The sequence below is a fragment of the Epinephelus lanceolatus genome, chromosome 2 (genome assembly GCF_041903045.1).
Source record: "Epinephelus lanceolatus isolate andai-2023 chromosome 2, ASM4190304v1, whole genome shotgun sequence".
NCBI classification, from domain to species: Eukaryota; Metazoa; Chordata; class Actinopteri; order Perciformes; family Serranidae; genus Epinephelus; species Epinephelus lanceolatus.
In genome coordinates this window covers 29713350-29738840 of record NC_135735.1, presented here as the reverse complement: position 1 = coordinate 29738840, position 25491 = coordinate 29713350, and the positions used below count along the sequence as shown (strand labels likewise).

The window sequence follows — 25491 nt, the reverse complement described above, 5'->3', positions numbered from 1 at the left end:
AAGACCCGTCCCTATTGGAATCCATTGTAACCGTCATGAATTCAATACAGCTGCTTTTTTGTACAAGAGCAAACGGCAAACTTTTTACAGCCAGTCCTCAAGCCTACAGGGATGAGTGTTTGATACTCAAAAGAAAGATTTTGGCTGGAGTACCACTTCAAAGTCTTAAACTACAGACTGAAGCCAAGAGCTCCATAAAAACAAGCGACTGTGTTGTTTCCAGCCCCGCTTTTACTGTACTGTCAATGAAAAGAGTGAGTGACACTGAGAGAGGAGGAGGCACTGACCTTCACCGCTGAGGTCCATTGTGCGTTTGTGTGAGGTTTCAGGGTCGGTGATCACGATGGAGTAAGATCCTTTGTCCTTGTCCACCGGCTCAATCACCTGTAAATCAATCAATCAATTAAAAAACCCATCAACTAATCAGTGTCGGGCTATTTATTTCTACTTTAATTCATGGTTTGAAAAAGACTCATTCATCTAGCTGGTAATTACAGTTATAAAGCTTTGTGACAAAAAGCAAAAGGAAGATACGCTGCTTAATTAATTAAGTTTAATGAATTTTTAAATTTATGATGTTTTTATTCAAGGTGGGATTATCTCATTCGTCTTAAAGTTGCCCTGGTATCACCTCTACAAAGACACTCTGAGGACTTTTAAGCAACATTGCTACTCCCCGCAGGGCTTTACTGTCGTAAAATTACCCATGTACGATCCACCTATACTGTTTAGTACTGTACAGGAGACAATAATACCTCCATGGTTGCCATAGCAGGGGTTCCTCCAATCACAATCTTGTCACTGTGGGAGAGTTTAGTCTCACTGAGGAGAAGAGAGCAGAGGAGAGGTTAGTGTTTATGTGTGTAGTGTTTGTGAGCAGGTGAAGCCTGTTGCGGAGGTAATGGAAAATCATGTTTACATGCCTGCCTAATGTTACGCATAGGGATACCAATTCCTTTCTCTCCTGCTATCTGTGGCTCACTCACACACTCACAGAATGAACAGGGAGAGGTTAAAAATCTAATCTCCATAATTTTTGTTCTTTGAATAATTGAATAACAGAAAAGCCTCCACTACCCCCTGTCACCCTTCTCTCTTTTCTTTCGCTTCACTTCATTTTTTTTCTTTTTGTCATTTTTTCTGTCGGTCTTTCCTCCTTTCTGTTCTTCCTCCACATTTTAAAATCTCCAGGGTACGACAGAGTGCTTTTAAGTGCAGGAAAACCCTGCTTCTTTATAGAAAATGATAGGGGTGGGATTTTTGTCACAAAACAGGGCCATTTTACTGCAATAAGCAGGATAATGAAAACACTTGCCAACAGCCATCACAAGTTTTATTATGTTGCTTATTGTTTTTGCCACTCCCGGCAGTTTAACTTGAGAGAAAAGCGGAATAATGTGTTTGTGGTCAGCATGTTTATAGGCAAACTTTAAAGAATACTCTTATTCCTCCTAAAACCACTGCTGCGACTACAAATACTGGAGTTATTGTCATTATTTTCTTCTTCTTCTTCTTCCTCTTCTTCTTCTTCCTCACAGTAGTACTTGTTGGTGGTGCTGTGGTGGCAGTGTTATTAGTGTTATAAATATAATTTCTTACCCATGATACCAGGTGATGTTCATCTCTGAGGTGTAATACTTCATGTGACACTGCAGCTGAATGCCTGTTGCTGTGCAGTTAATCACCAGCTCTGCTGCACTGGCACCTAGAGGGGGTGATGGAGGTGATGGAGGTTATGGAGGTGCACATTTGAAATGAGAATCTGATACATATTTTCCATCTGCTGCTGGATAACCTGGCCTCTCTGAACGATGCACTTTATTGCGCAGAATTAATCAGATAAAATCAAACCTCCATCTGCAGCCATTTGTAGCATCTATTTTAAGACTTCCCTTTTTATGTTACCTTTATCCAGCTTGGAGAGCAGAATTGCACTAATGAAACAGAGTGCAGATTTTAGAGTGCAGCCTGTTTGTATGCTGCATTCAATAAAACGCTTCAAACATCAGAAGCTTTAATAACTTTTTTTCCCTAAAAAGCTATTATACCTCAAAGGGAGTTTTATACTACATTCTGTCTGTGTGGGACTTTGCTCACTGCACATTACAAGTGTACAAGTGTGTCATCCACCTGGTCACATCACCATGGTTTCCCATTATCACAGTAATGAACCCTCTTCTCCTCTGCAACCACTGCTGTAACAGTTGCTGCAGAGCTGTCAAGTGACTGTCTCTTAAAATAGGAGTAAGATGCTCCTCCACACTGTCACTGTGACAGCGCAGTGGAATTTTAAAGTGATTTCACCACATGATGGCATGATGGCCAAATGCTTCCAGCATGACAACTTCTGCCACACGCTGATAAGTGTGCGTGTGTGTGTGTGTGTTTGTGTGTGTGTGTGTGTGTGTGTGTAGCAGTGGGATTTTAAAAACAGAAATGTATCAGCCTGGTGATGGATCTCCTAAATCTTTTATCAATGTGGTGTGATTGTGTCGTGTTCAGATAATTTGCACTTGATCCCTTCAGTGGGTAGAGGATGATGACGCCGATGTTTAGTACTGCTTTTAATATGGATATGTGTTAGTGAGATAATTGATGTCTGTGTGTGTGTGTGTGTGTGTGTGTGTGTGTGTGTGTGTATAAAAGGCAGATACCCACCAGCCAGTTGGCTGATCTTGTTTATGGCTTCGTCAAAGACTAGAAGAGAGGCAGAAAAACACGGGGTCAGGGAAAGAGCCAAGAGGAGGAAAAGTCACGATGCTGCCCTCTGGTGGCTGCGTTCAATGCTCAGTACGGAGAGGTTCATCTTCAGGGTGTTGTCTCTGTATCTCTGCTGCCATTATTATTAATATATTTACTGAATACTTGTGTTCTTTGCTGCGGTGACCCAACTTAGGTAAAATGGAGGTAAAAGATGTGAAGAGCTGTACTTGTCAGCTAATGTCTGATAAGATACTTGCTAACCTCTAATCGAGAAGGGATATAATGGGATCTTAAAAGGACAGTGATATTCAATTTTGCCATCAAAATGCATTACGAAGTACAAGCTTAATGTATTACAGAGTACTAGAGCTGCAACATTTAGTCAATTAATTGATTAGTCAATCAAAAGAAAATAAATCGCCAACTATTTTGATAATCACTTATTTGTTTCATTAATTTTTCAAGCAGAAATGTCAAACGTTTGCTCATTCCAGCATCTTAAATGTGAGAATATGCGGCTTTTCTTTGTCATTCATGACAGTGAATAAAGAATCCTAGGGTTTTGGACTGCTGGACAGACAAAAGAAGCAATCTGAAGATGTCAAGATTGTGATGAGCTTTTTTTTTTCTTTTACATTTAAGGGCCTAAATGATTAATCAGTTAGTCTTGATTAGTCCAGCTTATTTGATAATGAAAATAATTATTACTTGCAGCTCTACAGAGCACCAGCTTACTTCAAACAACTTTTACAGGAACATTAAAATGGATTTTTCTCAGGAATAAATACAGCCAGCAGGTGAGCGAGCTGTCACATGGCAAGAACTATTTTTATACCCTTGCTGGAAAAACAAAGTTGGGGTTTTTAAAAATTCATTAGTTTACCGTATACAGATAGAGTCTTTACATTTGGATCATATTTGTTTTTCCTGTCTCCCACTTTTTAATGAGCATCAAGCTCTTTTTCCGTTCATGCTCAGTTAGAAAACCAGCCAGGCGGCACGTCAGTGAATTACTCCCGTAATTAATCAGCGAGATAAATTAAGACAGATATGTTTACCTTTTCCGGAGATGTCAATTTGGCTCCTGTCTTTTCCTCTGTCATCACTGATGGTGGCCTTATAAATTCCTGCTGTCTTCAGTGAAAACTGGAGAAGAAACAAAAAAGGGTACACATAAAGTCATGTAGGGGATATGGGGAACACAAATTTGTTGAATTCTGAATCTGAACACATTGTGAGGTCTTTTATTTTTGAACAAAGTGCCCTTGTTTTTGCAAGTTAAATGTAAATATATGCTGTTTTTCCACACTGTTTCTCTCTGCTTTTGCTGGGTGGCTTCTTACTAGTCCTGCAACGTTATCCCCACTACTTTCAGCCACCATATTTCTCACCTCAGCTGCCTGTTCCACCAATAGACACTGACCTCAGGTGGTGCATGCTGTGTACTACATCGCCGGAAAACTGCATCTCTGTATCAGTTTAATAGAAAGAGTGGCGTGTGTATTTTTGACGGTATGGAAAATCATACATTTGGGATTTATAAATAACCTGGAAAACTAATACCGTACCACCAAAGCTTGTTTGTACCCAATCAGCAAAACAAAAAATAGCATCCATTCCTTGACTTAGTGTAACTTATACATGCTACATCCTGGTATGTGCATGTACAGTACAGGCCAAAAGTTTGGACACACCTTCTCATTCAATGCGTTTTCTTTATTTTCATGACTATTTACATTGTAGATTCTCACTGAAGGCATCAAAACTATGAATGAACACATGTGGAGTTATGTACTTAACAAAAAAAGGTGAAATAACTGAAAACATGTTTTATATTCTAGTTTCTTCAAAATAGCCACCCTTTGCTCTGATTACTGCTTTGCACACTCTTGGCATTCTCTCCATGAGCTTCAAGAGGTAGTCACCTGAAATGGTTTTCCAACAGTCTTGAAGGAGTTCCCAGAGGTGTTTAGCACTTGTTGGCCCCTTTGCCTTCACTCTGCGGTCCAGCTCACCCCAAACCATCTCGATTGGGTTCAGGTCCGGTGACTGTGGAGGCCAGGTCATCTGCCGCAGCACTCCATCACTCTCCTTCTTGGTCAAATAGCCCTTACACAGCCTGGAGGTGTGTTTGGGGTCATTGTCCTGTTGAAAAATAAATGATTGTCCAACTAAACGCAAACCGGATGGGATGGCATGTCGCTGCAGGATGCTGTGGTAGCCATGCTGGTTCAGTGTGCCTTCAATTTTGAATAAATCCCCAACAGTGTCACCAGCAAAACACCCCCACACCATCACACCTCCTCCTCCATGCTTCACAGTGGGAACCAGGCATGTGGAATCCATCCGTTCACCTTTTCTGCGTCTCACAAAGACACGGCGGTTGGAACCAAAGATCTCAAATTTGGACTCATCAGACCAAAGCACAGATTTCCACTGGTCTAATGTCCATTCCTTGTGTTTCTTGGCCCAAACAAATCTCTTCTGCTTGTTGCCTCTCCTTAGCAGTAGTTTCCTAGCAGCTATTTGACCATGAAGGCCTGATTCGCGCAGTCTCCTCTTAACAGTTGTTCTAGAGATGGGTCTGCTGCTAGAACTCTGTGTGGCATTCATCTGGTCTCTGATCTGAGCTGCTGTTAACTTGCGATTTCTGAGGCTGGTGACTCGGATGAACTTATCCTCAGAAACAGAGGTGACTCTTGGTCTTCCTTTCCTGGGTCGGTCCTCATGTGTGCCAGTTTCGTTGTAGCGCTTGATGGTTTTTGCGACTCCACTTGGGGACACATTTAAAGTTTTTGCAATTTTCCGGACTGACTGACCTTCATTTCTTAAAGTAATGATGGCCACTCGTTTTTCTTTAGTTAGCTGATTGGTTCTTGCCATAATATGAATTTTAACAGTTGTCCAATAGGGCTGTCGGCTGTGTATTAACCTGACTTCTGCACAACACAACTGATGGTCTCAACCCCATTGATAAAGCAAGAAATTCCACTAATTAACCCTGATAAGGCACACCTGTGAAGTGGAAACCATTTCAGGTGACTACCTCTTGAAGCTCATGGAGAGAATGCCAAGAGTGTGCAAAGCAGTAATCAGAGCAAAGGGTGGCTATTTTGAAGAAACTAGAATATAAAACATGTTTTCAGTTATTTCACCTTTTTTTGTTAAGTACATAACTCCACATGTGTTCATTCATAGTTTTGATGCCTTCAGTGAGAATCTACAATGTAAATAGTCATGAAAATAAAGAAAACGCATTGAATGAGAAGGTGTGTCCAAACTTTTGGCCTGTACTGTATAACTATAGTATTGTAAACTGTTTCATAGCATTCATTAACAGTAAGAAAGTGAAGTTACCAGTTTAATTGGCAGTTTACAGACTCCTGATGCCAGGTCAGGCTTCACATCAGGGATGATCTCAGTGTCTTCTTTAAACCAGTGGAACACTGACTCCTTCTTCAAGTTAGCAACCTGCAATAAAGAAACATAATCACATTTTATTAAAACATAATTAGCATTAAAAAGGAGGAGGTTTTTGCTTCTTTTATAGCTTCTATATCATCAAATCCCAATGGCACCAATTAATGCTCAGATGGACCCAGCCCAAAAACTGCATTTTTGCACTTCCCCCATTAATCTGCCTCTAAGAGTCACTTATCAGTCCTGAGCTGATGTGGTACACCTCATCTTTTTATGGCAGCCCAGGCTATTTAACACTTGAAGTGTAAGAGGGCCATTAGAGATGTTCTGTGTGTATTTAAACTTTGGTTCTGCCTTATAGAAACCTGTTAGCAGTGCCATTAAAGCTGCGTACCTCAGACTATATATATTACAAGATGAAAATCAAACAAGTCAGTTCCTTCACTCCATGTCATGGATAAAAAACCCACTGTACCCCCTCAGAACTTTGACCTGTAGTCATGTTCAAAGAATATACATTACCCTAATTAATCACTGACACACATTTCTGCAAAATGGCTGATGCTTGATTAAAAAAAGTTTGTCTTCTGTGTATAGTCACAACATTCACTCCACTTAATTTACTGCATATGTCTGTCCTGTCTCTACATTATTTAAAATGCACTTGTTTGGGCTGGACCGACAAACAGATTAAACAGATGTCGGCTTCAGACTGTCTCGAGGGATATGAACAATACTTTCATTTCCAAATTGTCTTAATTATGTGCTTCATGCTAACAAAGCCAAAACAAATCAGACAGTGTAATTCTGGTCATTTTCAATCTGGACCTTATCATTACACAGCTTTTTCACATCCTGCACTCAGCCTCCGTAGAATGGCTAATGAGTCAGACTCCCATTTGTTTAGAGTGTAAATATTCAATAATTATTGAGTTTGGCTGTGTTTACCTTGCAGACCAAAGTGACAGAGCAGTCATCTCCGACCTGAAGTGAGAGAAACTCACTGAAGTGGGGACCTGAGTTGGATGAAGGCAGGAGAGAAAGGCTCAGAAGACGTGAGTTAAAAGCAAATGACTTGTAATTGATTGTATGAGCTCTGTTACCTGCATTATGTGTACGTATGATCTTAAAATTCTTTATGCAAAATACCACTATGGAATCTACACTCCCCCTATGGTAGCTGCTCTATAGATTTGTCAATTTGGGACTCGTGTTTTCATGTAGCGAGCCATTTCAAATGGGTTCATTTTAAGTTTGACGGTTTCATCTCCCTCTTTAAGTAATGCAGGTCTGTTTCTTTCTTTTATGCTCATTATTAGATTAATTGTCTCCCAGGCAACATGGTGGCAAGCTGGTCTCAGGCTAAGTAGAGTAGAAGCTCATACAAGCCTCTGAGTGGATGACGTTTTGTATTTCTTACCCTCCTTGACTCTGATGTACTCTCTCCTCTGGAAGTCAGCCTCAGCCAGCGCGGCCTTGAAAGCTGTGTGCACATACAAATTCACATAAACAGAGGATAATTAAAAGATCAAAGTGTTGCTGCCAGTAGTTGCTATAGATTCTGTCAGTGGATTAGCTAGCTAATGGTCCTCTGTATGAGAGTGGAATCACAATTTATGAAATCAGGCTGCTTTACTTGAATCGTTGAGCGTCCTTGATACATACAGTAGCAGCGTCAAAACCACCTTTACATTAATGAACTGAATAAATTTATATAATCTAGTCTCTTTTTTTTTTTACTGGAGATGCAGTTAGGTCAAGCACATATATACTTTATACGACATATGTCTCATATGGCTGTGTTCGTTCTGGCTGAGGCTTAGCAGCATATTCACTGTTATGTAAGGAGGAAAATAAGGATTTGAAAACGGCAACTTCTACATACTACAGCAGCTACAATGGATTTTTTTTTTTTGGGACACCCTCATGCAATACTTCCCGCCTCCAGCAAAAACCCTTCGAGGCAGACATTACTGTCTTTAAGAGGCTGTGGCGCAGTCATTTTTTAATCTAGCATGACGGAAGTGGTATCTTATAAAACTAGACTCCTACGGCACCTATTGGTACCAGCTACTCTATGTTGGCATAGCTTTAGTGGCTAAATAATGCTCCAAAGTTAGGCTAAATTTTGTCAAAGTAACAACTGGCATGCCACCTTCCAAAGGGTCCCCTGAACTCTCACCTCAAGACATCTGAGTTCTGTGGTTACCCACGAGTCTCCCCTAAACATGACAGCCTATTTGAAGAACAATGAATCACCTAACATGTTTATATACAAAACACATTAAAACAAGATTGTTGTGGAGCTCATAATGTTAACTGTACCAGCATCAAAAATAGTTTTCAACGAGCCTATGTACTTAACAGCATCATGATTAAATTCCTGAAATTCAATCATGGCTTTTGGTTTTGGTGTGCCACCCAAAGATTTTCAGTGGCTGCATGTGGCCACCCATATAAGAATTTCTAGGGGCAGCACTGCCACTGATCACCATTGTTAAAGTGGTAAATGGTAGTCAGTTCTGGCAGGGTTGAACATGGTTTGACCAGTTTAGAAAGACAGTGGGGATGCTGGTAGTGAAAAATTAGAACTGGCGTCTCTTACCGTCTCCAATCAGAACCAATGAACTCTGTCCTTTGCCTCCTCCGTCTGTGATCTGGCAGGTATATGTCCCCTCATTTTCTGCAGTGAAATGGTCCATGATGAACTCAATGATACCTGTAGAGACGTCATGACCCATCTTGTTCGGCTGCAGAAAAATAGAGTTGGTTGTTGTGAAAAAGAGGCCATATTATACTTGAATATAGTCCTTGTGAATATGAATGTTTTTTTTTTACTGTAGCTTTAATGTTGCAACATGCAGCTGAATGAATCATGTTCAGTGTGCATCGAGGGAAGACAGACAATCCTTTCAGCTTGAGGCCAGTGGAAGAAGTATTTTTTTTCCATTTCTCAATACTATGTGTCCATGCCTTAAACTACAGCGTATCTTACATCAGCTCCAGACAGTTCCTTGTTGTTGGCAAAGAATTTGTAGGTGACATTGGAAGAAATCTCTTCAGCCTGCAGCCAGAACCTCATCCTGCCTCTCTCCAAAATCTTATAGGCCAACTCTGATTTGAGCGGGATGACTAGAGGAGAGAAGAGGATAAAGGAAGGCTATGGGTTCAAATACATTATTTCACATATGTGCTAATGACTTAACCAAACGGTCGTTACGTTATTAGTAACAGGAGAGGAGAGGAGGCTAAAGAACAGGTGAGGTGAATAGTGGTTAGACAGGTGATGCAAAGGCAGGTAAGACTTTTTGGATCAAATAAAAAACGAAATATGCTCCTAAAAGAAGAAAGAAATCTGAAAGGTTCAAAGCGATTCAGAACAAAGCAAAATGAAGGCGTGAAAGGGAGAAACTGATAAATAGAGAAAGTGGGTAAAAGAGATTAGGCGCAGCAGAGAAAAAATGTAAGAAGAGAGATTAAAAGGGACAAAGAGAGAGATTATGAGAGATCGAGAGAGTCAGCCAGAGGTACCTACTTGGATGTCTGATATCATAGCTCAGTGCCAGCATCTTTGCCAACTCTGAAACAGAGGGAGATGGCTTATTCATTTCATGCAACCATCTTACAGTTTGTTCATAGATGTCACTTTATCATAAACTCTGACAGGTGCTTCAGGTACTAAGTTTGGAGTTGGAGAAGTCAATACTACAATTGTGTCTGATAAACAGAGGCTGATAAATCTGCAAACACTTATAGCCCAAAGCAAATATAGCCAATGGAAAGATAATACATCATGGCTATCTTTATGGCTGGTGATCGGAGCCTTCTCAAGTACCTCTGATACCTTGTATACTAGGAATTTGGAAATTATTGTAGGTTAGGCTGAAAAAACTGTAGGACAAATGGAAAGCAATCAGTGTGAGGCTCACTGAATAATAATATTATAGCCCAGTAGCGTAGTGGTGCAATAGCAGGGAAAATATTGCAAAATTTTCTGACAGAAAGCCCTTTGCCACGAAGACGTGGTTTTAAAACACTCACACTGACTGCCTTAAGCTCGGAGACATTTTGTGAGCAGCATGCTCTGCTAGTATTCATCAGATGTGTAATGAAACTGTTTGTTGCCTACATGCCAGTTCGAACATTATTAAGCACTGTCTCATTACTTTCATCTTTATTTCATCCTACACATCGCCTCGGCTCTTCCATACATAGGGTACTTTTGATGTTGCAGTACATCTGTTCAGTGATCAAGGCATGACAGATAATCATATACAGATGAAGGAAGCAAATATTTAAAGCCATTTAATGTAATGCTGATGAGATGCTACAGATAAAAGCAACAACTCAAATTACAGCATATCAATAGGAATGAATAATCTGTCAGTCTAGGCTGTAAATAATTGAAACATATTCAATAGTTTTATTTGCAGAGAAATTTTTAGTTTATTGGACTTCTTTACATTTTAAAAGGCCAGCATCTGGCTGGATGGTTAAAGCCACACTGATACAGTGATTGGTGAATCCTACCTTCAGCAGTGATAGTGTAGCTGGATGACACTCCCTCTGTGTGGGTGACAGAAACAGAGTACGTCCCAAAGTCCTCTTTTTCTGCGCTCTTAAAGATCAATTTAGAACTACGGAGCAGGGCAGGATGGAGACAGAGACAGGCAGATGATACATTTTTTTACAGTATCCAAGTGTTAACTTGTGAACACAAATATTTGTGTGACTGTGTGTGTGTGTATGTGTGGGTGTGTCAGTAGTCTCACTGGCTGCCTTCAGTCTTAATCTCAATTCCTTTGGAGAAATCTGTAATTTCTTTGTAATCTTTCTTCCAGATGAACTGAGAGCCCTCGTGGAGTTGGCAGGACTCGAATGACAGAACAATGTCACCTGTTTTCTCATCCACAACGCAGGATACTTCCTGGGAGCCTTGAATACACAGAGACAAACACACAGGTGAGCTTTTTCTTTTTAAACTGCACCCATTTCAGTCTGCCAAAAAGGCACAGATGGAATTTTCCATAGATTTAGTATATTCAGGGTTCCTACACAGTACGGAAAAGTATGGAATTTGATTTAAGTAATATGCAGCTCTGGATTAGTATGGAAAAAAGAAATGACAGTGGAAAAATATTTTTGTTTCCAGACTATTGCCCCTGTCCTGTTTTGTTTTTTTTTTGTTTTTTTTTAAATAAATAAATAAAAATGAGTATTTCTTGAGTGTTTTTTTCCCCCTCCATGATGTTTGGAGCAGGCAACCAGTGCAGCCAAAATGTTTACCGCTGTGTGAGACAGTGCAGGCCATAGTGCACCTGATGCTGTCAAAAGCAAGGCAAGAGGTATGGCGCAGACTTCTGCACAGACCTGCTCTACACCTGTATATCACAGCCTGCAAAACAGCTCCGACCCAAGTGCCTCATATCTGAAGCAAATCCAGAAAACCACAACTAAATTAGTATGAAAGAAAATGTGTCTGTATCTTTGAATTGCACTGCATCTACAATAACCAAATATTAAGATTGCCTTAACATTTTGAGTTATGCAGTGATGTGGTTCTCAGAAAAGTTAAATGACTATCTATTCTATAGCTGTGTACATCATTGTTTCCATGGTCACAGTGGAAAAACAAGGCTGCACAAACAGTGTTTTTCAACTTATTTTAGCTATCTGTATCTAGATGTCAAATATGATCTGAAAATCTACAGAGAAGTCTGGAAATACAAGTGGTAATTTTGAAATGGAAAATGTGAAGGAACCCTGTTGATTTTAGTGGGTTCTTATATATTTATCTGCACCACCCCACACTTTCATTTTGCCTCCAGCACTTTAAAAAAAGAGCACATTATTCCCATGTAGCAAAGTTGTGTGTTTACTACTATATGTTGTGTCTTTTCAAAGATATGCCTTTTTCAGAAATTAAAAACACTAAAGACGACACAAATGTGTTAATGTCTGACTGTTTGTAAATAAATGTTACCTTCCAAAGTCCTGGCAGTCACAGGGTCAGACTGCCCTGAAGCCATGCCAACTCCTGCAGCGTTGACCCCACGCACCCTGAACACGTAGCTGGCTCCTGCCTCCAGACCTGTTACCTAGTAAACAGACAAGAAAACAGCCTTGTGTATTATTCATATATTTGGGCAAATTTGCCAGTTACATGTGACATTAACTTTGTATGTATGCATGTATTTCCTCAACATCAGAAACAGTTGCTGTTACAGATTTCTGACAATTTATTTGGCAGGTGAGATAGTGACAGGAGCAGTAATAAGTTAACCAACTTCTGCAACTCATGTTTCATGAGGTCACTAAATATTATTTGCTTTTAACAGCAATAAAATATATATAATGTTAATTTTGTTGACTGATTTGTCAGTGTCACATATGAGACAAGCCTCCTAATTGCTATTAATATTTTTATTCTAAAACCAAACACATCTACTTTTGTAGCTCAGCTCAGTCAGTAACTGTTCATTTCACCCACTAGATGTCAGTGTCACACAGTTTAATGTATCACTGTTGTGCAGTAAAGCGATCAAAACACTATATGCTGGTATAGAAGGCTCAAATGTAATTTATGAAGGTTTATAATATTATAGTGAACAGGAGCACAGAGCATAGTGCTGAGCATAAGCAACGTATACTGTAGCATAAGGAGCACGATATACAATAGCTGTAACTTGATTCAGCAGTGCTGACGATAAACACCAGCATCCATTTTCTCCACAGTAATATTTTACACAGTAAAGTTACACACTAAGTTAGATAAATTTGAATGCTGTCGGTTTTTCTGTGCTGATCCTAAAACTTTTTTTTTTTTTTTTACACTTTTTGACAAAGGTCCGATAAGGAAAACAGAAAAATAAGATTTTAAAAACTTGAGGCACAACTTAAAAAACTTAAAAGCATTTTTTTTTCCAGATGTCCATTAACAACTGAGAAGTTTGAACAAAAAAAAATGACATTTTTGTTTAAAAATCCCTCAAGGAATCTAAACTCTGTGATTATTAACGGATTATTATGCTCAAAGAAATAAAGAACCATAATAACCTTGTGGAAGCGGTGACTGACAGCTTTCTCGTTGGCTGTGGTCCACTCAGAAGTGCCCGTCTTAGCATACTCAACATGATAACCTGTGATTGGTCCAGAACCAACATAGATAGGCTTCTGCCACTCGACCACCACTGACTTATCCCTCACTTCACTGAAAGACAGGTCATAGGCAGGGCCTGAAGGACACACAGAATAAGAGGAGAAGAGACAGATATTTGTGGACATTTGAATGATTGCTTTAAACGTGTAGAGGTTCCATGTTTTTGACATTTACTAACCAGGTTCTGGCATAGTCCAGGCCTCACAGGTGAAGTCAGCTGAGTGTTTGGCAGCATGTCCCAGGCCAGCCAAGTTGGCTGCATACACCTGGAACTGATAGACTGCTCCCTCTGTCAAGCCGTCCACCTGTAAATAAAAGGTTACCATGGTTACTAACATGCCAGTCAGTTTGTTTGGATGTTTTAAGGTAGACGTCCAGTAACAACAGAAAACAGGTGAACTTAAGAACAGACATCAATGTACCTTGTAAAGTCTGTCAGAGATTGGTGGGATGTGAATCTCCCTCCACATGCTTGTTCCGCTGCGTCTTTTGTCCACATAATAGTCCTTGATTTTTGCTCCTCCAGAGTTAAGAGGCTTCTTCCAGTTCAGAACCATTGAATGACCGTCACAGTTAAGCAGTGCAATGTCGTAAGGAACGGAGGGGGGGGCTGAAAAGGCAATACTGAATTTTAATACTTTTGATTACAATAATAATCATCACAATCATCACAATGATCAACACAGTCCAGCAGCAAGATATTACAAAGCAGATAATCATCACTGTCACCATTATCATCGACAATAATGATCAAAATATATGAATACTGACTGAGGGCAGCCTTAACAGTCAGAGGTGCAGACTCCTGGGATTCATCACTCAGACCAAGCTCATTGATCGCCTGGACACGGAACATGTAGGTTTCTCCTGTGGTCAGACCGCTAACCACAAACCTGCAGAGACAGAATCACATACATGAGCATAAGATAATCAACTATTATAGAAAGGCACGTTGTTTGGTTGAAAAACATACTTGGTGTGTCTATGAGGTTTGTGATTGGCTGAGGTCCAGTCCTTGGAGCCCTTCACACACTGGTCAATGTAGTAGCCAATCAGATTGTTGGGTTCCTTTGGAGCAGCCCACTGGATGAGGACAGAGGTGTCTGTTTCCCTGGTAGAAATCACCTGACCGGGAGCAGATGGCACACCTGACGACAAAACATAGCAAATGTAAAAAATTAACATGAATGATAAAAATGACAAGTGATAACAATGAACGCAACACCAGCTTAAAGGGTAACTTGGGTATTTTTTGGATCCTAATTCACCATGTTTTTTTGTCTAAGAGACTAATGAAGACAAGTATTTTTGAAACTAGTCCAATATTGACAGAGAGGGCTGCAGCCGGCAGCTGCACATCAGGCTGCAATGTAATTATCCACTTGGGGTATGTGTGTTCCATTAATTTAAGTCCATCAAAAGTGCTTGTTTTTGCCACTAACGAGCTCAGATTGTTATTTTCAGTGTCTGACAACATTATCGAAAAGATCCCAGAAATAGACCTTGTTGTTTAAGAGTAAAAATCATTTTTGTTAAACCTGAGACAGACCAGATATCACTATGGCTAAACATACCAGACTTCATTTAAATAAACAGTTATTTTATAATTGTAAAACACACTTCGTTCAAAGTGGACAGAAACAAAATAAAACTCAAAAAAACCTTTTTGGTTTTTCCTTTCACTACTCCAAAAATCACTAGCTCTGGTTTAGTTAAAATAAACCCTTAATTAACCTAGTGATATGTGAAAGCATCCTGGGTCTATACATGCTAAAATTACTGTTAATTAAAATGGAGTCTGGTGGTTTTGGTGATAGCACTGGGGCTTTTTTTGGTTTAACAAAAAGGATCTTATTCTTTAACAAAAAGGTCCGTCGCTGTAGAGATTGCTTCCAAAATGTTGTCTGACAATTGGAATAATAATCTGACACTTTTAGTGGATGTAAACAGACGGTGTGCACATACCCCACATGGATGCACTGCCGCCTGTTTTGCCAGTGCTTGCTGCAGCACCCTTGCTCAATACTGGACCAGTTTAAAAAAAATTGTCTCCATTTGTTCCCAGAAAAACATGGGAAAATTGGGTCCAGGTTGAAAAATACTAGAGTTACCCTTCAAAATGTGGATAAATTCCACTGAAGACATCAACAACAGACCTTTGAGCTGCAGAGTCTCAATAAGTGCAGATGGCTCCGATGGCTCACTGTTTCCATAGATATTGGCAGACAAAACTCTGAACTGGTATTGTTTGCCCTCTGCTAGGTCAAAGACGGCGTAACGGGGAGATCGAATAGGAACCTGGGTGTTAACACGCTGCCACGCACCACCTTCTGCCATGCACTGTGGGGAGACAGAGACATCAGAAAACTGCTATTTCATCACACGAAAAATCATATATTCTAGAGAAGTGAAGAACAGTAGTGTACAAATGGATGTATAAAGAGAACTGGTACAGCACTGGGGGCCCCATTCATGCCTGTGAAAGTTGCTCAGTGGTGCGCAAAGCCAAAATAGTTTGACTTCAGTATAAAATTACCCAGGTTGTCTACATTGTTGGACCCATAGAGCAAATGCACTCTGGACTTAGCTGACCAAGTGGCTAACTTCCAGTTTAGTGCTCCACTAACTTGAATGGGGATGAAATTATTTAATTGTGCAGGTCTTTTAGACTTTCCAAATTTTAGCAGACCAAATGGATTAAATCCTGATAGTGAAATGAGTCATTTCATGAGTGTTGTGATGCCGTAAGAAATGTATCAAACGATTTAGAGACATCTTTCTCACAATGTAAGTCTCTGGGAAAAAGTCTTATTGAGCCCTTTGGCATCACATGACAGACCTGGAAGTTGTAATTCTACTGTCTGGCCGTGATGTCAAATTAGCTTCAAAGCCTGGTGCTGCTCCTGGGAGTTTGAATGTACACTGGTAAGTACAGCATTAGTTGTATGGCCACAAGTGTAGTTTGCCAGATGTCAGTATATTGGCTTTATTAACTTTGAATCAGTCAGTTATGGGCTTCTTTCTTTTTGACACCCAAAACGTCGAGTTTAACACAAAAGTCAGCTTTAAAAACAAAATTAATATTGTTGGACCAAATCTAGCAGGGTACAGAAAAATACTCGGTCATCCACACATTTAACACACTTGCTGTATTTACATCACTCTAATGTGCCTCTGAATAAGTAATCCTAGACTTTAAGGAAGAGAGAGGAGTATCATAAATTTGCACACACAACCTCAGCATACAGTACAGGCCAAAAGTTTGGACACACCTTCTCATTCAATGCGTTTTCTTTATTTTCATGACTATTTACATTGTAGATTCTCACTGAAGGCATCAAAACTATGAATGAACACATGTGGAGTTATGTACTTAACAAAAAAAGGTGAAATAACTGAAAACATGTTTTATATTCTAGTTTCTTCAAAATAGCCACCCTTTGCTCTGATTACTGCTTTGCACACTCTTGGCATTCTCTCCATGAGCTTCAAGCTCCAAGTTGTATATACAGTGTAGTATTCAATGCAGCGTTGGTGACAATATAAGGGAAAAGTTTGTTACCTTTTCTATGTAGTACCACATGGGAGCCTTGCTGGAATAAGCAGGACCTTTCCAGCTCAGAACAACATATGTCCTGTCTATTTCTGAGACAGATATTCCTGATGGAGCACCTGGAGGCTTTCCCTCAGCTACACAGAAACACACACAAATGATTAAGTACATGTACACACTTGCACCATGAGACACACACACCGTTTTCCTCCTATTTTGTATACAAATGTACTAGAGGGATTTTATAGGTATTATACAGTAATATATAGATATGTGTTAATTTTATTAAAAACTCACCTTCAACTTCATCATGGTAAGACACAACATCTAGTTTTCCTCCAAGTTTTTTGGCTACAGGAAGATTAAAAAACAATTTTCACCAATCTGCTGTATGTTCATGTAGAAGTTATAGAAATTCATTCAATGTTCATTTGGTAAAATAATTTGTTTTGCTCTGTGGTTCTTAAAATTGATCAAATCAAGATTGCTGGGATGAAAATATCTCTGTTCTTCACATTATAGAATCAAAGTATGTGAGTTTTTGATCAATGATGACAAAAGGACCTGTAAATTTTAAGATTGCGCTAGAAAAGGAACATCATTCAAGCATGAACCAAACTTTGTGCAATGTCAAACAAAGCAGTTTGGTCGACCATGTCAATAGAACAGACAAAGAGAAAAGTTACTTTCCTTAACTGAAATAAAACAGTGTAGTAAAATGTAATCTACATTAAACCATAATTGTAGGCCTTTTATAATTCAGTGATGCTGAGCAGTAACCGCACCTAAACCACATCTCATTAACATATTAGCAGCAACATAACTTGTATTCATCTACAGTGAGTTGACATAATAAACTGTGAACCTGCTCAGAGATTTAAGTACTGTACATAAAAAAGTGAGCATGTGGCACGTAGAGCTGCACAATTAGATGATTGAAAAAAACATGTAATCACCTCCTGTTGATAATTGATCGTTTCAGTTATTTTTCAAGTAAAATGTCAAACATTTGCTGGTTACAGTTTCTTAAATGTGAGAGTCTTTGAGTTTTGGACTTCTAGTTGGACAAATGAAGCAATTTGAAGACATCACTTTGAGGGCATTTTTGTGTCCACTCAGTGAAAGAAAGTAAAACAGACATATAATGATATGCTAGTGTAAGAAATCATGACTATAGACTCCATCCAAACATACCAAAACAGCAGAGACACTTGGCATGTCAGTGACTACAGGACACATTTCTTCAAGTCTTCCAATGATGTAATATAAAAGGCAGGGGTGACATTTCTCTACACTAATCCAGTTAAACCCACCATGGAGCCTCTCAAACTCAGTGGGGTCCAGTGCAGCGATAGGATCAGACATGCGGGATGGTTTGCTGATGCCGTGCGAGTTGACTGCTCTGACTCTGAAGTAGTAGGAGTGTGCCTCAAACAGCCCAGACACTGGGTATTTACAAATCTTTATGGGGTGATCATTGCATTGAGTCCAGTTTTCAGTTCCAACCTCACACCTACAAACAAAGATCAAAAGAGACGGGGAGAGGAGAAAAGGAGTTAAACATTTTCAGAGTAGAGCTTGGAGAAGCACAGTAATGTAATAGGGTTCCTACAGTTTAAGGCAAGTTAAATTAAAAACTTTTTAAGACTTTTTTATGCCACTCAGAATAAAATTTAAGACCACTTTCACAATACGAAAAATGTAAGAAAAAAAACAAAAACATGATCCCACATCAATTGGGGTTAGGGGTAATTTTAGCCAAATATTTGTTATAACTTAAAACATGACTTGGCAATTTTGTGTTTCTTACTCTGAATGTGGGATTCCAGTGCCTTGATTTCTGTCAAGTTGAAAAAAACTTTAAAATACACCGAGCCTTGTAACAGTTTCAGCCATGCTGCAAAATCTCGGTTATATAGACAGTTTTAAGTAAATTTGCACTTCCCCAAATTGTCCAGATATCTATGGATCATATGCTCTGAGCATCCAGGCCAGAAACAAAATGAGTGCTGTTGGTTCCACAATTCTGATTTACATGACGTTAATGCAATAGACAATTGTTAAATTATTAAATAAAAATAGATGTTACAAATGATTCGATGATAATGATGATGTTACTGAGATTTTACAATGCAGAAAAAAAAAATCAAATCTTTCTTCCCATGTCTCTTTCCATGTCTTTTAAGACTTTTGAAATATTGATTTAAGACATTTCAATACCAATTGGGGCCTTATTTTTAGATTAATGAATTCAAAGTCTTTTAAGACTTTTAACGATCTACAGGAACCGTGAGTAGAGTAGTTAAGTGTAGAGGAAAAAGGAAGGATTCCCTGTACTATACCTAAAGACAATAAACCCCTTCATTTGTGTGATGACTTACAGTAATCAGTCTTTATGTTGGTCAGTTTATGTATTTATGGTGATTATTATCAGAAACTCCTACTTGTCCACAAAGTATCCCAGGATTGGTCCCTCTGTGGTGGTATTTGGGGGTTTCCATGACACGATGACATAGTCTCTATTGGCATCGTGGATCTTGATGTCCATAGGAGCACCAGGTGCATTAGGGACTGGGGGAGGACCATCTACACAGGAAGTGACACAGAGGTATTTTAATAATCATATCATCAGTAAAGCCGCGTTTCCACCAAACACTTACACATACAGTGCCCTTAGAAACTTACGTAACCTGTACAGACATGTACTGTACCTAAACTGTAGATCTGTTCAATGTCCACCACAGACTGAACTCTTTTTATGTAGGTGGGTTTTGTTAAAAGAAGATAATCCAGCTCTCACTGTATTTCTTCTTCACCATCGATGCAGAGGGACATCTACAACTCACTGACTGTCCACAGAACAGGGTTGTGCAGCAATTTCAGAGCATAAAAAAACAGGCTAGAGTGTTTAGCAGGGATTTAGTGCCGCCAGAGCGCACAGAAATAATGCTCCAACATTTGTTTTTCTCCAAGTGAGGAAATTGAATATTCACAGTTCAGATACATTTTTTAAGTGCCTGAAGATCCAGTCATCACTGAAGTGTGTTTCATGCAGCGAATAAAAACAAACAGAATGGTCAGAGTTATCATAGTAACACTGAAGTTGTGTTGATTGATTCACAACATCAACGTATGCATTGGGTAGTATGCAAGAAAAATGTCTACCTTAAAAGTTGCTGGTAGCTGTGGGCCATAGCCTTTGAGGCATACAGAAAATTAAATTATATTTCCTTTTATTACTGGGTCAGTGTGCTCGATAACTCAACATGAAAAACAGGATGGAGTGGTTCTATTTGCAACATCCACAACTTTTGACAATGGAAAAATAATCGGTCTAATGTGTAACAAACTGAACTGGACTGCTTGATGGAAACAAGACTTAAGTAATACAATATAAAACAGTATATTAACAGAGCTCTGTACAATTTGTTGCATCCTGGTAACAGCAAATCAATAACAATAAAATAAAAACCCAATATGATTCTCCGTTACCTGCGACAGAGACAAATGCACTGTGCTCTGCGCTGCCTCCCTTAGTCACCATGCGCAGCGTGTAGAGGCCTTCATCATCTTTGTACAGGTGTGGAATAGTCAAGGTGCTGACTCCTCTGCCAGTGGTAATATTCACCCATTTCGAATCAAACAGACGCTCGTCTGGAAATGAGACAGGATCATCAATTCGGTGTACCTTCCTGCATAATTCTGAGAAAACCCCATTCTTAATTGATGTCACAATTTGTCTCTATAGATTATGCATGAGGTTTGACTAATTCTGAATGTAAAAGTTGAAACTATTACAATTTGCTTTTATCCCACATGGTACCTTTTTATGTAATTTCTACGGACACACACAGCAAATTAAACTACTCATGAACTGGGGGTATATCGCTGGAGTCTATTTAACTTCTTCCACTATAATTAATAAGCAATGAAAAGAGTGTCTGTAACATATTCCCATTTTTCCACTGCTGTGCCTCTGGCTGCATGTCGACTAGATTGGGTCTGCTAGTCGCTGTGGCAGGCAGTATATATTACCAGCAATTAAAGTGTAATTACTTAGTCATAAAATGCTCCTTTATAACCATTACCATCTCTGTACCACTGTGCCTCAGGCTGCAGGTTGGCCAGGTTGGGACTCAGGGTCATGGTAGCAGTCAGCGTGGCAGATCCTCCCTCAGAGGCAAACACTGGGCCAAACTTATCCAGAAAGGTAATGTGGATTTTAGTGTAATGGATCTGGGGAAGCATGGCGGCTGAGAGATCACAGGGAAAGGAAGAAACAGAGAATGAGTGAGAGAAGGGACCAGGGCTGGTGGCAACATCTTGAGACACATTTTATAGTCGAGGTACTGAGCTCGTAATTTCTGGACACATTTAGAGCTGGAGGTAAATATGATGCTTACGTAAGAAAGGCAGCCATGCATATGAACAGGACTCCTCTTCCTGCTTGAACCCTAAGTGATTAAAAAAACAATAATTCATCATTAGCAGCAGACAGTGGTAATAATAACGATTAAGGAACTGGTGAACAGGCAGACAGATGGTAATCATAGACTATAAAAATACAGACGTAGCCATCATGATGTCACACATTTGTTTTCTGGACTCCCATTTTGAAGCCTAGATTTTAGCATTTTGGCCGTGGCTATCTTGGATTTTCAGAGCCACAAGTGACCCAGGATGACTATTTTTGGTTGAAGGTGTGGAGCTACTAAACGCTACTAAATAAAGGCTGGGACACAGCATCACATCGTGTCATATCATTGGAGTACAACACATGCACAGTACAATCTGTTCTGCACTTGCTGAAAGGCTCTATAGCTGGTGCACTGTCACAGAACATGTGGGTGAACAATTAGTTTCACTAAGGCTTTTGTGGTTGGCTATGGGTCGGAATATATTTCCCTATGAAAAATAAAGACATGGGTAAAAATGACAATTCTGCAATTATTGAAAATATTTTTAATAAATGACCATAAACAAATGCTTTCTACTTGAAAACTTTGTTGTATTTAGGCCGCCATCCATTTGTTAATGTATACAATGAATATTCAATAAAGTTTGATGGCCACATGCAGGAATGACTTCCTGTAGCATTCTGTAGTGCATCTCGGAGAAATGAGTCTTGCACTGAATGTACTTCTGTGTTTGATCAGCACGTCATGGAGTGAGTGGGAGACATTTTCCAGGATAACATGTAATAAAGCACAGCTTCAGCTCTGTAAGAGTTGGTCCCACAACTCTTCATCAAGTTTATCATTGTGTCCAAACTACAGCATCAGATAAAAGGTAGTCACATAGAAGAACTTACTCTTGACAATGACGGTGGCCTGACTCGAAGCCTGTCCATGGGAGTTAGAAGCCACAACAGTGTACTGGGCGGTGTCATCAGTGGTGCATCTATAAGTACACAATAAAACACAAGTTTCCAGGTCAGAATACCTATCGAGACTCTCTTAAGAATCATACCGTATTTTGATTAAAAGATTTCTTAAAGCGTGTAAATGACAACATGAGTCAGGGTCAAGGTTCTTAGTCACCTCATATTAAGCCCTGGATGTTTATGTGAGTCTTAAGTAATGTGTACAGTCATCTGCAAAAACAAACTAAATGCCTACATACCAGATGTACTGTACACACAAGGACCTGCTCCAACAGGAATAACTGTAAACCACTGAAGGAGTGCCAGTAGGGATTTGCTTTTACAATGTGTATGAAACTAATGCACCAAATGAGCAATAATTTCCCACATGATTGCATTATGTTGCCGGGGATAATCAGCAGCTGAGTGGGCAGAGTCAAGATTGAGTAAATCCCTGTTCGCATATACAGAAGAATCTACAGCACTGCCAGGTTGGATAGATGCTTGGACGAGACTTGGCAATAGAGGTATGACACGAGATGGTGCCACTAAGCTGTAATATGGTCTTTTCTTGGTAAAAAGATGACAGTGGTTTTCAGTCACATTTTCAGAAATGCTTATTTTACAAGCTGCAAAATGCAAGCTGTGGTCAAGTTATAAGATGTTGTACAACGCTTTCTGTGTCTCTTACACAAGTAAATTAAGTAAGTCAAGTTTATTTAGTATAGCACTTTTCATAGAGCAAAAGCACAAAGCGCTTCACAGGAGTGAAATTGTTTAAAAAGGGCCAAAAACAGTAAAAAGAAACAAACAGTAACACATACGCAACAACAGACCTTAAAAGCAAATACAATTACAGACACCAGACAGCTTGAGGTGAAGCAAAGGCCAGTTTCAATAAGTGAGTCTTCAGCTGCTTTTTAAAAGCATCAACAGAGACTGCAGATCGTACATCTAAAGGAAAAGCGTTTCAGTGTCAGAGCCACCACTTTAAAGGCACAAACAACTTTGTTTTAAGTTGAGGGAAAACCACTAGGGGTGCTTTCAGACCTAGAGTTGTCTTGCTTTGGTCTGAATCAGGGACTAATTTTGTAATTAAGTTGCATAATTGCCTAGAGTTGGTTCTTGTTCTCACGGCAGCATTTACAAGCGGCCCAGCTGTTTTGGTGTGCACCCCAACTGTCCAAATGAACCGCACTTAGGGAGCAAACGAACTTGAGTTCGATTGAACCGAACCAAAGCACTAAGTGTGAAAGCACCCTAAGTCCTAGTCAGAAGACCTAAATGACCAACTGGTGATGTAAGAATGGAACAGGTAAGATATGTGGACAGGTACCTGACTATGCAGGGCTCCATATGTGAAAACAAGAACTTTAAAACAAATCCTAAACTTGATGAAAGCCAATGTAAAGAAGATGTATGCATGATTTAAAGGAAGCATGCCATTGATATTCTCTAATGTTGCTGCTTTTGTTCCCTCTAAAGCCATATGGCCACTGATGTTAGACAGTGTTAACAAGCCCCAAGCAAACTGCACAATCTTCTAGAAAACTGTATTTACAGGCTAAGGTGCACGCTGGGGAGATGTAGTGAGAAAGAGGCACATGAGAGCTGCTACAGGGGTCAAAGCCTCACTGTCAATGCATCTCATGTATTCATGACCAGAAGACCGACCTCAACCTTGGAGGTGAATCTCTTGTTTCATTCTCAATTTTATACTTTACTCTCCTGATCTTTCTGCCCCCTCTCTGTATCTCTGTCTCTTCCTGGTGCTCTTCTCACCAACCTTTCCACAACCTCTTATTACAGCAGTATCAGCTAACTTGGGAATTTCAACCCACGCAGAATGCACAGGCTGATGTAGTTATAAGTAGATGACTCTGACAAAACTGGAGGAAGTGACTACTGCGAGTTGCAGTGGGGAGCTGAGAGAGAGCAGCAGATGTATTCTAATTTTGATTCATAGTAGCATTCAGTAAATCCTTCAAATGCACAGAAATGTAACCCTGTGTGTGTGTGTGTGTGTGTGTGTGTGTGTGTGTAGGGGGTGGTTGGAGGGGGTTTGCAGGAATGCCAAAGATTCAGGGCTGAGAAGTTGGGGGGTAGGAATTCTGCATTTTCTGTCTGTCATGAGCCAGGCTTAAAGTTACGACAAGCTGCTGGTACTGTAATTTGTAATTCAAAAGAGATTTATCCTCTAAGGTCTTCCAGCCTATTTCTAATTTGTTTTTCACTTAAAACACACATCCTTCAGTGTTAGTGGTTATCTTTCAAATAGTCTTGTGCGCTTTATACAACTTAGGAGGGAGTAGTTTTCTACAGGGAGTAATTGCTGTTGGCTGAACTGTGTGCGAGTATCAGACAGAAGGAGCCAAAGGTGACTGGATCCACGGAGGGTGATGACTAAAAGAATCCTGGAGGATCACGTAGCACCGAGGTCAGCATTCGGAACAGCTGAGCTTCCTAAGACTGGAGGGAGAGCAGTCAGTCAGCTGACTCTGACGTTATTACTTTAATTTGAATTTGTGTAGTGACCCTTATGGGACTGACCAGAAAGGCATTCTGATGATTCAATACGCAGTGTTAGGATAGGTGATAAGCCAGTCAGGGGCCCAAGTGGAATTACACCCAGTAAATGGACATGATTAGTGAAAGACAGCCATTTGGATTTCTCATTGTACACAAACAGTTTCTCACAAATATGAATTGTATCCTATATTATATGTATTTTCTAAACATTTGGTAAACCTCAATTTGAACTGCTGAGGCACTTGCATTGTTTACATCAGATTTTAGTCCTCTTATTATAAATTCTGTTGGAGCATTGCTGCATTTTAAGGTTCTGTATGCGACATTCAGTGAATTAATATAGCAGCAAACCACTTTTTGCTATGTAAAGATATAGTATTGGTGTCCTGAGCACAGAATGAAGTCACGCTACCTCTGTATGTTTTGTAATTCGAGCTTCTGTCTGGGTTGTTGTGGTAGATGTGTCGGCCTCATGTGCATGTTAGTGTATGTGAGTCCCTGTGAGTTTGTCCCACTGGCTAGCTAATTGCTGTCGCTCTGCACTGTGCTTGTACAGCGTTTAAGGCTGATATCAGGACGGCATCATTATGGAAGCATAGCGCCCATCCTTCAGTTTTCCCTGCAGGTAACAATAGGCCCGTTTTAGTTGAACTGCACCTCACCTGGAATGTAGATGAGATCAGGTGGCGATAAATAAAAGCTGCTGTCAAGTCAGAGTTTCCAACGACCTTCTACAGGAAGATCCATTTGTAGTTTGCAGACCAT

General features: G+C 39.8%; 1 protein-coding gene across 2 annotated transcripts in view; it reads right to left on the bottom strand.

Annotated features, from left to right (window-relative positions):
• Positions 1–25491, bottom strand: part of myom2b (myomesin 2b) — a 43747-nt gene that overhangs the window by 11070 nt on the left and 7186 nt on the right. For both annotated transcript variants that reach the window (XM_033639555.2, XM_033639606.2), the window contains 28 exons: positions 22147–22235; positions 21239–21289; positions 20924–21088; positions 20328–20489; positions 19280–19421; positions 18149–18348; positions 17133–17186; positions 16845–16972; positions 15439–15622; positions 14256–14430; positions 14054–14175; positions 13705–13892; positions 13461–13587; positions 13180–13358; positions 12107–12221; positions 10896–11058; positions 10654–10760; positions 9659–9703; positions 9119–9255; positions 8729–8873; positions 7544–7606; positions 7072–7139; positions 6061–6174; positions 3762–3849; positions 2659–2697; positions 1600–1705; positions 756–822; positions 288–384 (listed from right to left, as the gene is read on the bottom strand). In XM_033639555.2, coding sequence (XP_033495446.2) covers positions 288–384; positions 756–822; positions 1600–1705; positions 2659–2697; positions 3762–3849; positions 6061–6174; positions 7072–7139; positions 7544–7606; positions 8729–8873; positions 9119–9255; positions 9659–9703; positions 10654–10760; positions 10896–11058; positions 12107–12221; positions 13180–13358; positions 13461–13587; positions 13705–13892; positions 14054–14175; positions 14256–14430; positions 15439–15622; positions 16845–16972; positions 17133–17186; positions 18149–18348; positions 19280–19421; positions 20328–20489; positions 20924–21088; positions 21239–21289; positions 22147–22235 — 3320 coding nt within the window. The remainder of the gene's footprint in view (positions 1–287; positions 385–755; positions 823–1599; positions 1706–2658; positions 2698–3761; positions 3850–6060; positions 6175–7071; positions 7140–7543; positions 7607–8728; positions 8874–9118; positions 9256–9658; positions 9704–10653; positions 10761–10895; positions 11059–12106; positions 12222–13179; positions 13359–13460; positions 13588–13704; positions 13893–14053; positions 14176–14255; positions 14431–15438; positions 15623–16844; positions 16973–17132; positions 17187–18148; positions 18349–19279; positions 19422–20327; positions 20490–20923; positions 21089–21238; positions 21290–22146; positions 22236–25491) is intronic.